Here is a 14959-nt window from a genome sequence, read left to right on the forward strand (position 1 = left end):
AAATTCTTTTGTTTTGTAGTGAGTTTACTCAATGAGAAAAGGGTTTAGAGAGTCTTCCAAAGTAAAATTGAGATTAACGACTGAAATCACGAATAAAAAAGAATTGGTGAGAAAAGTTAATTGAGATTCGTAGGATAGTAACGGTTCAATTTCATGAACAACACAAGAAATATACTACACATCATAAAATAAACACATAAAAGAAACCTTAAATATCAATTTCATACTCTGTTTCTCTTTAATAAAGATTACCTGCATAGTAGCAATTATTAAACACACAATGAATATAACTATACTAGAGAATAAAGGGTTCAACATTATTACTCATTATCATATGCAATTCATGGTTTTCCATAATCACTGTCCAAATCACAGTTTTCAAAGTCTTCATTTGCTTTCACCAAGTCTTTTCTTGTTATTTTAAGATTTACCTTTGCTGTAATCAACTTTGTCCTCAAAGCCTTTGTTTTATCCTCTAAAGAAGTCACATTCCGCTCCAACCTTTTCACCTCAAGAACTCTTCCAACACGAGTTTTCATATCTAAGACAGATTGAACATGAGGTTTCAGCCATAACAAATCAAATCCAAAGGTGTGAAGTTCCTCCCATAAAGTTTGGAGATGATTGCAAGCATCATCGTCCATATCTCTCCCTTTTTTAGTGTTAAGAAAATGAAGAACTCAACCCAAAGCTGTTAAAGCCCATTCAATAAATCTTTGACTTCTCCGCTTCTTGCTATTCAGAAGTGAGGGATATCTTGAACAAACATCTTCCAATAGAGGAATAAAATCTTTTTCTACTTTTCCTATGCCCCTAAAATCCAGCACCTCACCAAANGATNAGGTTGAAATCATTTCCATGGGTGAAAGATTTTCCATGCTTTCAACATGTTCCTCGTTATTTCGATGAGTCATTTCTTCGGACAGAAGAAGATTATGGAAACAATTACCCGGAATCTCACTTATCAGATTCCATTGTGGAAGACACAATGGAATCTGACGAATTCGCCATAATATATCTGATCCAGGGATAATATCATGAAAAATGGATACAAATTTTTGGCTGCTACTTAGTATCGGCAATAGGTCTGAAAAAATATCTAAAAATATGAAATTTAGATATTTGTACCCCGTCGAGGTAAGGAACCATGGTATATATGTTTGGAATAGATTCCATTTTGAGAGAGTTGAAAAAACATTATCTTGATGAAAGGTTCTATACATCTCACCCTTCGTTTAAGAGAATATTTTTGGTGTAGAAAGTCTCAAATTCAGGATCTTCCGCTATGCGGATTTCTTGAGAAACGAAGTCATAAGCACGTAAGTTTATTGGAAAAAGCAACCCCAAAGATTTGGGACCAAAAGCGATTAGCAGTAACCATTGAATAAGTTTCTTCAGCTTGGGTTGGGTTAAAAGCACATCAGCAACTCCCATCATATGGGATGGATTTAATGTCCAATTATGAAATCCTTGGAAAAAGAGGATGAATCGAAATATAAATGCTACACTTTCTCAATTTGTTTATCATGCTCAAACATATGAACCAATATATGAGCTTCAATTATAAAGTATTATTAAAAACGAACCCGCCACTAGAATTCCAAAGTTCATCCAAGTGTAACCAAAATCACTCTCCTTTGAATTGAATGTATGGCTAGTTCCTAACAAATTCATACATCAAGAGTAAGTTCATGAATATCGAGTTTAAAACAAAATCATAAGATCCTCAAAAAAATATATGTTGATAAAATATTATTAAGTTCTATTAAATTGGACAAAGGATTCAACAAAATAACCTACTTGAATATATATAAATATATATTATTTCTGAGTGGAGTGAAAACATTTTGATGCAGCCGTTAATAGAACTAAGTAATACTTGATCATGTCTACTTTTTAAGTAAAATGGTTTCCACTTACAAATTTCNATGAAACCATTTGGGATAATTTGTACTACATGTCAATAACAGTAATAAACAAGTAAAGGTTGGATTTTGAAGTATTAAGGAAAAACAAACATATAAAAAAAAGGTAAATGAGAAAAACACATTAGAAGCTAAATGATTTGATTCTTCCAGGAATTTAAAAACACATCCAAATGTGAAATTATGAAATTGCTAGAAGAACAGTTTCATTCACCTGAGAAAATAACATTCAAACATCAACATGAGAGATAAGTGTGGAATATACCTTTCATTACATTGTTTTCGTTATTGAACTGATTAATCAGAATGAGTTTGAAATTTGCAAATTTTTTCCATCCATGAGGCATAGTATCAACATCAGCATCCAAATAAATTGGCAAACAGTCCACATTATTCCCTTTTGGAAATATAAGAATCCTCTTAAAAGCAAAGTTACCAAACTTAATTAGAAAAAAAAAAGGATGAAATCGTATGAAAGAGAAACATGTACCGTACGCAGTAATTTAATAAAGCACCATGTGTGGCCATCTAGAGAAAACGTATCCGAGTACAATTTCTTGGAGTTTATGGTGGAAAAGTTTTCCATGTAAATTTCTCAAACATTTCAATATTTGTATTTTGGTTCTCCAATAGCACTAACAAAACCAAACAATTTAGTTTTTACTTTAGAAAATAACAATACTTTATTTGATGATGAAAGATGGCTTATATAAGTTTTACAATGAAACTGTAAGTACCTATATTGCACAACAAAAAAATAAGAAAAGTAACCCAACATTCCTAATATCTAGATATTTAAAAGACTCGTTCACCCAATAAAATAGGGATCTTTTACATAATTAAACTTAATATTCACAAAACAAACATCTTTGATTATGGTTGAATTCACAAAGAACTTGAATAAAATCACACTATTATAAACTAAACTTTGGAGAAGAGTTTTGAAAGTTGTTTTTACATTTATACGCATGAAAATATACTTCTACGCAATTCTTAAGAAATTCGGACTTGGTAGACGCATTCTATTGGATTGCGTATTGAGAAAAGTTTTCCAAGTTCTTTTTACATTATTCAATTCTGTTTTCCAAGAAATTGAACCACACCATGATAACTGTAAAAGTCACGTATTTTAACAACTCTACCTAACGTAGTCTTTCAGAAAAACTTATTCATTTTCTCGTATGAAATATTGATATCGAAGTTGTTTTTTAACCTACTCTTATTTTTTAAAATAAGTTTAGTCGTGTATTAAGATATATATAGAATTTTGTAACAAAAATAAAATAATATTATAATTAATGTAAACAATAAGAATCAATTATCATTATACTGTAACCTTATATATTAACTATAAAATTCCACAATCTCATATTAATGAAAATAAATAAGACGATGGTACAAGATAATAATCCTATTCACGAAAAAAATTAAAGTACAAATATCTAATTAAAAGATTCGAGACTTAATTAAAATATATATATATATATAAAACACATGTAATAATAAAAGATAAATGCCAATGTGTGATAATAAATTTTAGGGAAAACATATATATATATATATATATATATATTAGTTCATGAGAAAATTTTCCTAAAGGTAGAGTAGTTTAAAAAGGAGAATTTATATGTGCACTCAAAATTTATTAATTAATTTTTGTTTAAGAAGTACTTTTATTAATTAAATTTAAGAATTTCTATGTCACGGCTTGAAATCTAATAGACAAGATACTCTCTCAATAACGAAAAACAAGCCATAAGTCCCAACATTATTGTAGCGTATATGTGTTGTAACAATTTTCATTTATTATATACACTACCAAAATGTGCACAATTATAGATTCTTTTTCCGGTTTTAAATGTTTTTGAACTTTATTAACCTAAATAGATTATCTAGAAATTTATTTTCCAATCTAGACCCTTTTACTATTTTAGTACAATCTCGTTGAAGCCAAATTTTCATCGTGATTTTTTTCTAATTTTGCAAGTTGTTTGAAAAATTGAACATTTAGTAGTATATTTATTTTTATGTTGAGATCCATAACATAGATTTTCAGACAAATGTCAAGATATGAATGAATTGGAGGATCTTGATGTATGTTTTTCAAGCTTAGAATACAAGAAAATATTCACCCTATGAGTTATATGATCAAAATAGACCTTATCGAAATAATATCAAATACTATCTTATTTTCATATTCGTTGTGTTTTTGACCGAATTAAGACTCTAATTAAATTTTGAAATATTTGAAACATACATTAATTTATTAATATCATAATAAATTAATATGAAAGAATGTAATACTAAAGCTTGTAACAAGAATTTCAAATACGATTTCATCTTGTTATATAGGGAACAAAACCATAAAACTTGACATTGTCTTAGTATGATCACCATCACTCGCCAATGTCCTCTATTATGAATCACAAATATTGAGTCGATTAATTAAATCTTCATAAAAGAATACACTATTGAATAACACATATCCATCAATGAATGACACAATACAACTCTCTTTTCGACTCAGTCATCAATATTTGCATATATGATTACTTCTTTTCTACTATGTTTTCATATGGTTGAATGGTTGAGGTTCAGAAAAGTCATACATGGATGGTCACCTTGGTCTACTATGATAGTATCGATGTAACTATAATAATAAAGTTAAGTGTGTGTGTATGTGTATTAAAAAGTAACAATTTTCCTAAAGTGTCTTTTGAATTTGTTCTTGTTGTTAGAAGCATTCCATGAAGCATTGCTCAATAACGCCCATGCAATGTTGCTCCATAATGCTCATGTAGTCATTGAGTTTTTCCTCTATCTACAGCTCTAACTTCTTCAACACCTCTTGATTCAAGGATTCTGTACTTTTTAGTTTATGGTCAAAGTAGTCTTGCATTCTAATAGATCCTTCAACGCCACACACCCAACCTGAGTGATCTGATATATGTACCCTGAGTTTGTTGGTTGCACTCGTAACAATTAACTAACCCCTGTTCTTGTTCTTATTCGTCTTTGAAAACGCAGGTTAAATCTTAAAAATAAAGAAATATAACTGTTTTAACGTATTTATGTTAATTTCTTTTTATATATCAAACGTCATGTATGGTAGCACGTGTTGTTTATATCATTTAAATGTTTATTTTAAAAAATAATTAACACATAAAAATAAATAATTTAATTAGACTAAAAGAATTATATTTATTTATTTTGAATGTTTGAAAAGTAAAGTAGGTTAAAGTTTTCATTTGAAATAAATTTTAATTTGGTGTTAAATTAAAAAAATAAAAAGTATATTTAACTAAATTAAAATTTAGATAAAGGACAAAAATCATAAATAAATAAAAATTGAGTAAAAGAAAAATATAATCAACTTAATTTAAAATTTGGAAAGCTAGTGTTACTAAGTTTCTCCTCTTATAATTTGGTTTGAACACAAAAGTTTTAACATATACCCTTTTTAAAGGAACATGTCTACATAAGATTAGAAATTAAGATGTCTAAATGGATATTATATGAACACAAACCTGATTTTGACAAAAATTCTCACGTTCACAGTATAAGATGTGAATACGTATAATACAATTTTGTTTTAATTAACTACAGAGACACGAATAATATGTATTTATATTGCATATTCATTTACTGATAGAAACTTGAATGAAAAAAAAAAATCCATTATAAAAATAAAAATAAATTATTATTTAAAAAATAAAATGCAAATTATGTAGTCATTCAAGCATGTGTACATCAAGTATCATACACGTAAAAAAGTACATTCATTCCTCTTCAAATTCAAATTAAAAAAACGTCGTGACGTATCTATAAGCAAACGCAAACCAATAAAATTAATGTCTCTAACGGATCTTTTATCTTCGTCTACCTCTAAAATTAATGTCTACCTAAAATCCACGGTCTCACCAGGTAAGTTTGATATCATTTTCTTCGTTGAAAGATTCTCAGTGCTTTGGACAAGCTTATTATAAATGTTCCTCACTGATTCATGCTCTAGCTTATGAACTGATATATGTACTTCAATTATACAACTATCATTCACGATGAACCCATCACCAGGAGCGTAAATTTCAAACGAAGGGCAATAAATTGAACTGAAGGTGTCAATTATTTCTGACAAATTCATACATCAAGAGTCAATTGTGTATCGAGTTTAAAACAAAATAATATGATTATCGTAAGTCTAAGCGTGAAATATACCTTTTGTTACATTCCTTCTGTGGTTGAGCTGATTAATCACAATGAATTTTAAATTTGCAATTTTTTCACATCCACTTGCTGGACCAGGATCCACAATAATGGAGAATTGCAAATTCAGTAGTGAAGTTGGAGTGATACGAATCCTCCTAAAGACAAAGATAGCAAAGTTAATGAGAAAAACAGATAAAATGAAATGAAAGAGCAGCATGTAGATTATGTATAGTAATTCAATTAAGAACCATGTATGGCCATCGACAGTAGACTTTCTCGAGTATGCTATCCGGCGGCAAAAGTTAAACAAGGGGTTTGGAAGGGGCCATGTAAACTTCTGAAAAACTTTATCCTTTGTAATAAGATTCTTCATTTCAGTAACTTCTAAGCTTCAACCAAATCAATGACGAAAACAAAATATATAGATTTTTACTTTGGAAGATCAAACGATTGGGTTTCCATGAGAAACAAACATATTTGATAGTTGAGTTCACAAAGTTCACTAAAACCACATTTATAAAATTCTTATATACTTTTGAGAAGAGTTTTGAAAGTTATTTTTACATTATTAAATAATAATATACATTGGATAATATATTTTAACAATTTTTTTTAATAATTTTTTATAATTGATTCATAGAATTCAAAAGGACCAATAAAAAAAATGATTAAAGATAAATTTTTCAGTTACATTCGTACGTATGAAAATTTATGTAATATTTTTACTTTTACGAAGTTGGGTGGAGAGGCAGTTTGTTGGATTGCGTGTTCAGAAAAAGTTTTGGAAATTGTTTTTACATTATTGAAATATGTTTTTAAATATGCTGGAAATTGAACCACACCAAGATAAGTGTAAAAGTCACAAATTTTAATAACTCTAGTTAATGTAGTCTTTCAAAAACGTTTATCCATTTTATTGATGAAATATTAATATCACTCTTTTTTTAACCTATTCTTATTTTTCAAAATAAGTTTAGTCGTGTATTAAGATATATATAGAATTGTGTAACAAAAATAAAATAATATTATTATTAAGGTACAAATTTAGAATCAATTATCATTATACTGTGACCTTATACATTAACTATAAAATTTCACAATCTCATATTTTTTTCATCAATGAAAAGAAATAAGACGATGGTACAAGATAATAGTAATGTTATTTATAAAAGAAATTATAAGTACAAATATTTAATCAAAGGACTCAAAACTTAATTATATATATATATATATATAACACATGTGATAATAAAAGATAAGAGTTTTGGAAGTTGTTTTTACATTATTCAATTATGTTTTCCACTATTCTGGAAATTGAACCACACCATGATAACTATAAAACTCGCAAATTCTAATAACTCTACTTATGGTAGTACTTAAGAAAAGTTTATTCATTTTCTTGGATGAAATATTGATATCAGTAATTTTTTTTTTCTGTTTCAGAGTTTTTTAACCTATTCTTATTTTTTAAAATAAGTTTAGTCGTGAATTAAGATAAATAAAATTTTATAACAAATATAAAATAATATTATAATTAATGTAGATAATAAGAGCAACATGTCATTTTATTGTATAACCATAATTTCACATTCTCATATTTGTTAATCAATGAAAAGAAATAAGACGATGGTACAAGATAATAATCATATTCACGAAAAAAAATTAAAGTAGAAATATCTAATTAAAGGATTCGAAACTTAATTAAAAATATATATATAAAACACATGTAATAATATAAATTCTAATGTGTGATAATAAAAACTTTAAGAAAATGTTTTGGGGAAAACATATATAGAGAAAAATTTGCTATAGGTAGAGTAGTTTAAAAAGGATAATTTATTCATGGGCACTCAAAATTTATTAATTAATTCTTGTTTAAGAAGTACTTTTTTTGTTATGGGTTGAAATCTAATAGACAAGAAGACTTTCTCAACAACCAAAAACAATCCATAAGTCCCAACATTAGCGTATGTGTTGTCACACTTTTCATTTATTATGTACACTACAATTGTAAATATGCACAATTATAGATTTTTTTTCCTGTTTTAGATATTTTTGAACTATCACGAAAATCATTTTCCAATCTAGACCCTTTCACTAGTACAATTTCATAGAAGCTAAATTTTTATCATATTTTTTCTAATTTTGCAACTTGTTTGAAGAATCGAACTTTTAGCAGTATATTTGTTTTTATCGAGATTCAGAACATAAATCTTTAGACAAGTGTTAATATATGAGTAGATTGAAAGATCTTGATGTATATTCTTAATGTTTGGAATAAAAAAAAAAAAATTTACTTGTAGAAGATATCACCTTGTATTTTCACTTATGTAAAAAACTATATGAAACACTGTGATAATAAAAGACAAATGCTAATAAATGATAATAAATACATTAAGTGAATGCTAGTTCTGTAGAAATATTTTATTTTTATGTGAAATATGAAAAGATGTTCCTGGCATAGTTTAAGAATTAAGATAATAACAATTTGAATATTATCTTTTTCTTTGATTATTTCAAGTGTTTTAAAATGAAACAGAAATAACAATATCTTGTGATAAATTAGAAAAAATATATATTTTTCACATTTAATAGGTTCCGTAAAAAAATAATCTGAAAAAAATAATTGTATACATAATATAAACATATCGATAGATCTTTAATACGAAATCTATCGATAGTGTTTATATAAAAAAAAAGTATTTAATAAGAGAATATCACTTATATACTTACATAATCAATCATCTCAATACTCTGTGTTTGATTAATCTTAAAATATTATATTACATTTAAATCAAAATTCCAATTAACATCATTATATCTTTGAATATAATGGAAAGCCCACAAATTTCAATACCATAATTTATAATATTTTGCAAACTATGAAAAGTTTTATAGAATTGAAAACATAATCTATAATATTTAATGACAAACAATAATTGATTTTAAAAGTCACAGTAAGGAAACTCACATCTAAAAGAACCTACACAAACAAAATAATCTATACTTAAATTTTGCTTTATAATAGGAATAAATAAAAAATAGTAAGTGAATTTTATTTCACTTACCTACGATTTTACATATGAATAATATTCTTTAAAGAAATATTCCTCTAACGCGTTAAAAATACATATGGATTTTATATACGAAAATTGATAAATAATTTTCTTGGTATTACATAAGAAAAATTTTGTATGTAATTCAATTTTCATAATCTCTGCATAAAATAAAATCTGTATCTAACAACTAATTTATATAATCTAAATCTGTATGTAAATCATATTCTTTTTATAACAAACATATTCTTTGGATGAATATCAGACTTGATCGTATAACGAATTGTTGTTGACCGAAAAAGTCTTAACTAATAATCTTCCAATCTTCTTTAAATGTTCATTTTTCTACAAAATAATCTAAAATATCTAAATTATATTTAACTTGAAAGAAACAGAAAAATGTACATTTTTTATAAGAAAAAAACATATAATACAGGAATGAATACAAATATTATGTTAAAAGTAAGCATAAAATATTTAGTGGTAAAACACCTTTGATGGAAGAAGAGTATGCCATGGAGTAGTTGTATTGTTTTCAATGTTTTTATATAAGAGTTGTTTCATTTTGAAAAATTCATTTAGTTTTCAGTTGACGTTATATATATATATATATATATATATATTAAGTATAGTTATTACGGTGAATAACTGTATTAATACGAGGTCTAACTATCTATTTTTATAAATTTTATAATATTTTATTTAATAATATTATACTATTAAATCAGATTTTATAAATATCTATTTCTTTTTTAAATTAATAACAATTAGCATTATATTAAAAAAATAAATTAAAAAATTAAAAAAAAAAGGAAATTTAATTAGTAAATAATCAATTGAAATGAATAGAAAAATTCATTGTTATATTTAAGTTTAGAAAAATCATATAATTAATTATAGGATTTGAGTTTTAAAACTGAACTGTAAACTTCTCCAATATTGATTTAAAAGACACAAGTGTTTTAAATTTATTTACTCCTTTTTAACCTAAAACAAACTACTACAATATTTTAATTTGGGATTAATTAGCATAAATAAGATAAATATTTACAAAACAATATTACTAAAACCATTTTAGATACATTTTTCATCATTTATAATATAAAACAATATTCAATTAGCGAAACAAAAGATAAGTAATTATGTATGCTGACAATTAAAAAGTACTAACCACCCAGTGTTATAAGTGGATGACATTTGAAGTTCATAAACAACACAAATAATATATAAGTAGTATGTTTAATTCCACTTCAATCTTCCTAAATGTTGATTTCATCAAAATCATCGTCCCCCCTAACCGAGTTCAGCATCCAAATTACAATATTCAAAACCATCTTTTGCTTTCACCAAGTCTCTTCTTGTTCTTCCTAGATCACTCACTGATTCAATCATTTTTTATTTTCGAAGTCATTGCTTCCATTTCTAAAATAGCCACATTCTCCTCTAACCTTTTCACCACAAGAGCTCTCTTAACACAAATTTTTATGCTTAAGGCAGATTGAACATGAGGCTCCAGCCATGTCAAATTGAATCCAAATATCTTAAGTTTCTCCCATAAAGTTTGGAGATGATTGCAAACATCATCGTCCATATCTCTCACTTTTTTGGTGTTGAGAAAATGAATAACTCTACCCAAAGCTGTAAAAGCTCATTTAGTAAATCTTTGACTTCTCTTTCTTCCTATCAATAAGTGAGGTAAGTGAGGGATATCTTGAACAAACTTCTTCCAACAAAGGAATAAAATCTTTCTCTACTTTTACTAGACAGCGGGTGAGTACAGGGTTGGTACACCCTTCATGAGGTTTGTACACCTTATTTCCATCATTCATAGGGTTGGTATACCATCTACGAGTTTTGTACACCTCATTTCCTTCATCTATAGGGTTGGTACATCTTCTACGAGATTTGTACGCCTCATTTCGTTCATCCATACATACACTATCCACGGGGTTTGTACTCCTCATTTCCTTCATCCATAAGGTTAGTACACTCTCTACTAGGTTTGCACACCTCATTTCCTTCATCCACAAGGTTAGAACACCCTCTCATGAGGTTGGTAGACCTCATTGCTTTTTCATCAAGCTTTTTCCTCAAAAATGTCAAGCTTGTTTCTATTTTCTAGACTCGCTTTAGCTATCACATCCATTTTTTTTTGTTAAAAATTCGGACAAAATTAGTGATTCTATCTTTATTTACCTTTTACTATGATAACATGAAAAGACAAAAGTTAATGTTTCCAAATAAAAAGGATCATTTGTCAACATTCAATTTCGTCCAGATAAATAATTTCATTCTTAAAATAATATATATATATATATATATATATATATATATATATAATTATAAAAATATATTAAATACTTTCAATGAATGATAAAAAAAAGACAGACAAAGGACAAAAATAAACTTTCTTTAAATTTTCAAACTTTAGTTTTAGCATAAAAAAGAATAAGAATATAATAGCAAAAGTGATAATAAAATAAAATAACCTATTTTATTTTTAATCCTTTCACGAGCTCAACAACCCAAGGTTTGTATGCATATCAACACCTCAATTTACTTTTTACCTCTCACAAGACCTATCACGAAAAAATATTTCAAAATCGCTTATTTTTATTCTACACGAGGATGAGAGACGATGCTTCTCTTAAAAATTAAAATCAATATCTTGATATTATCCCATTATTTATTACATCAGGTTTTTTTTCAGTTAAATAAAAATATGATTTCATCCGGACAAGATATATGATAATAACTAAAATCAATATCTTAGATATTATATTATGATATAATTGTCGTAATATATCGTTCTCAAGACCAATTTTTTCCCTATATAGTTAGTTCATTTATAATTAAGACTAAGATTAAGTTTGCATTACAATATGTATATATAAATACATAACTCATGAAAAGAAGAGTGAAAGAGAGATACCTAGAGAGGCATATAAAGAGGCCAAAGGAAAAGGTAAAAGGAAATATACTCTCGCGTAAAAAGGGCTCTTACAAAAGAAGTTGTTGGAGCAAGATAGTTTTAAACCTATGTGCTCTTTACTATCCTGTGCTTTACCTTTTTCATTAAATAACAAATTATAAAATAAAGATAAAAATGTTTTCGTATTCATTAGGATATGAGCACTTGTAATCGTCCATGTTGTCCTAGTGTTTAATAATCTTCATTTTTCTAAATAATTAAATATTGCTTTAAATAATGTTTTAAACTTATAAGTCATAACAATTGAATATTTATCTTGTTTTTTTTTTCACAATCATGTTAAAAATACCAAAAAAGAAATACAAAATCTACATAAACTAAAATACCAACATTTTCAAATAAAAAATCATTTTAAAGAACTATGTAACTCTGATTTTTCATTCTAAATGAAAATGTAAGAGTAAGGTTAATCATTGTCGGAGTCCTTAAAACAAAAATGAAAATGTAAGAGTAAGGTTAATCATTGTCGGAGTAAGGTTAATCATTCTAAATGAAAATATTTTTGTTTCTTATGGTGTTATTTTTGAGAAAATTAAACATTTTAAAAATCACATCAACTTTGTATAGTTAATTAAAGGTATTGGCATTTGGGTAGACATAATAGGGTGCTAATACATTCCCTACGCATAATTGATTTCCAAACTCATGTGTGTTTGGAGACCATAGTTTTTTTAGAAATAATTATGATGGCGACTCTAAAACCCTCTTTTTAAATCCATTTTTTTTTTCAGTTCGTCTGTCGCAATCTTGGTTAAGACATTACTGGAAAAAGAAACAGGACTATACTTGACATGGCAAAAAGTATGCTAAAAAAAAAGAAATTGCCACACTAAGTCTATGGAGAAGTAGTAGTGCCCAAGAAAATTTGTACATGTTGGGTGTACCATCTGATAGTACTGTTGGGGGAGGTTCGACACACATAGATCTCCACACATGGGTAAGACATTGTCCGCTTTGGGCCAAGCTCACACGGTTTTGCTTTTGGCACCACTCCAAAAAGCCTCTTATCAATGGAGGTATCTTATGTGTATATAAACCCATGTACATCTCTTATTTTTTCTGATGTGGGATTTTGTTTGTATCCAACACTTCAAGTAAAGAAGATGGTTCAAATCAGAATGTCTCAATAATATTCAAAGATGAGAAAGAAAGACTAGATGATGAGTCTAATGGGATTGGACCAACTGAAAATGAAGTACAACCTACACGGTCACAAGCACAAAAAACAACAAGATAGAGAACTATGTCGTGATCATTAGTGGATTCGGAATGTTTCCAGATAATGTAGTAATTGATGGAGGTGATTTGGTGCATTTCACATTACTAGCAAAGGTTGAACCTATTAATCTTGAAGAGGAATTGAAGCATGATTTATGGAGAGTTGCAATGTTAGAAGAAATAAAAACTATTAAGAAGATTCAAACTTGAGAGTACTTAGTAGATTCATGAATCAACCAAAAGGGAGCTAAGATATATAAAGGAAACGTTATATTTATAGGAGCACTAATCTTTTGGTGTAGAAAAAGCAACAAGTTGTAACATTAAGCAGAATATATAGAAGGTTCATCAATTGCATGCCAGATTGTGTGGCTTAATTCCATCCTAACAACAATATGAAAGTTGAAATTAAAAGACTCATCCAATAAATCAACAATAAATTTAACTAATAATCCTGTGTCATATGGGAGGAACAAACGTATAGAGATCAAACTTCATTATCTGAGGGAATAATTTAACAATGGAAAGTTGAAACTAATTTACTATCCTACTCAATCATAGTTGGATGATGTTTTTACAAAAGCCCTAGACAGATTTAGAAGTCTAAGGACTGACTTAGGTATAGTTAGTTTTAGTAATTGAATTAAAGATAAATGTTGTATTAATTCAAGTATATTATACTATTTGTGCGTATTCTATTTTGGATTTTGTTGTTGACTCAATAAATAACAGTCATTAACTCTTTTATCTGGTAATTTTAAAAAGTACACGCAAGACATTCTTTCTTTATGTGTGCGTGTACTCCCATGATCTCTCCCTAGCCAACACAATTTACTTGGAGATGAAAAATTAATTGAGATTCGTGGGATAGTAACAGTTCAATTTCATGAACACACAAGAAATATACTATACATCCTAAAATAAACACATAAAAGATTACCTGCATAGTAGCAATTATTAAACACACAATGAATATAACTATACTAGAGAATAAAGTTATCATATGAAATTCATGGTACTCCATAATAGAGTTCAACATCATTACTCATTATCATATGCAATTCATGGTTTTCCATAACCGAGTTCACTGTCCAAATCACAGTTTTCAAAGTCTTCTTTTGCTTTCACCAAGTCTCTTCTTGTTATTTCAAGATATTCTTCTGCTGCAAACATCTTTTTCCTCAAAGCCTTTGTTTTCTCTTCTAAAGAAGTCACATTCCGCTCCAACCTTTTCACCTCAAGAACTCTTCCAACACGAGTTTTCATATTTAAGGCAGATTGAACATGAGGTTTCAGCCATACCAAATCAAATCCAAAGACATGAAGTTCCTCCCATAAAGTTTGGAGATGATTGCAAGCATCATCGTCCATATCTCTCACTTTTTTAGTGTTGAGAAAATGAAGAACTCTACCCAAAGCTGTTAAAGCCCATTCATTAAATCGTTGACTTCTGCACTTGTTACTATCCAGAAGTGAGGGATATCTTGAACAAACATCTTCCAATAGAGGAATAAAATCTTTTTCTACTTTTCCTATGCCCCTAAAATCCAGCACCTCACCAA

At 27.8% G+C, this 14959-nt stretch overlaps 1 protein-coding gene across 1 annotated transcript; it reads right to left on the reverse strand.

Moving 5' to 3' along the window:
- Positions 1-5823: 5823 nt before the first annotated feature.
- Positions 5824-6504, reverse strand: LOC106770044. The gene is made up of 3 exons (XM_014655865.1): positions 6380-6504; positions 6141-6286; positions 5824-6053 (listed from the first exon to the last, which is right to left on the reverse strand). The coding sequence occupies exons 1-3, from the start codon at positions 6502-6504 to the stop codon at positions 5824-5826; spliced, it is 501 nt and encodes a 166-aa protein (XP_014511351.1).
- Positions 6505-14959: the final 8455 nt, after the last annotated feature.

Source organism: Vigna radiata, chromosome 8 (assembly GCF_000741045.1).
Source record: "Vigna radiata var. radiata cultivar VC1973A chromosome 8, Vradiata_ver6, whole genome shotgun sequence".
Taxonomy (NCBI): domain Eukaryota; kingdom Viridiplantae; phylum Streptophyta; class Magnoliopsida; order Fabales; family Fabaceae; genus Vigna; species Vigna radiata.

Coding starts and splice junctions, on each gene's coding strand:
- LOC106770044 (XM_014655865.1), bottom strand. CDS start 6,504: ATGAAGAATCTTATTACAAAGGATAAAGTTTTTCAGAAGTTTACATGG. Junction 6,287..6,379: donor ACTGTCGATGGCCATACATG/GTTCTTAATTGA, acceptor CTTTGTCTTTAG/GAGGATTCGTATCACTCCAA. Junction 6,054..6,140: donor CAGAAGGAATGTAACAAAAG/GTATATTTCACG, acceptor TGAATTTGTCAG/AAATAATTGACACCTTCAGT.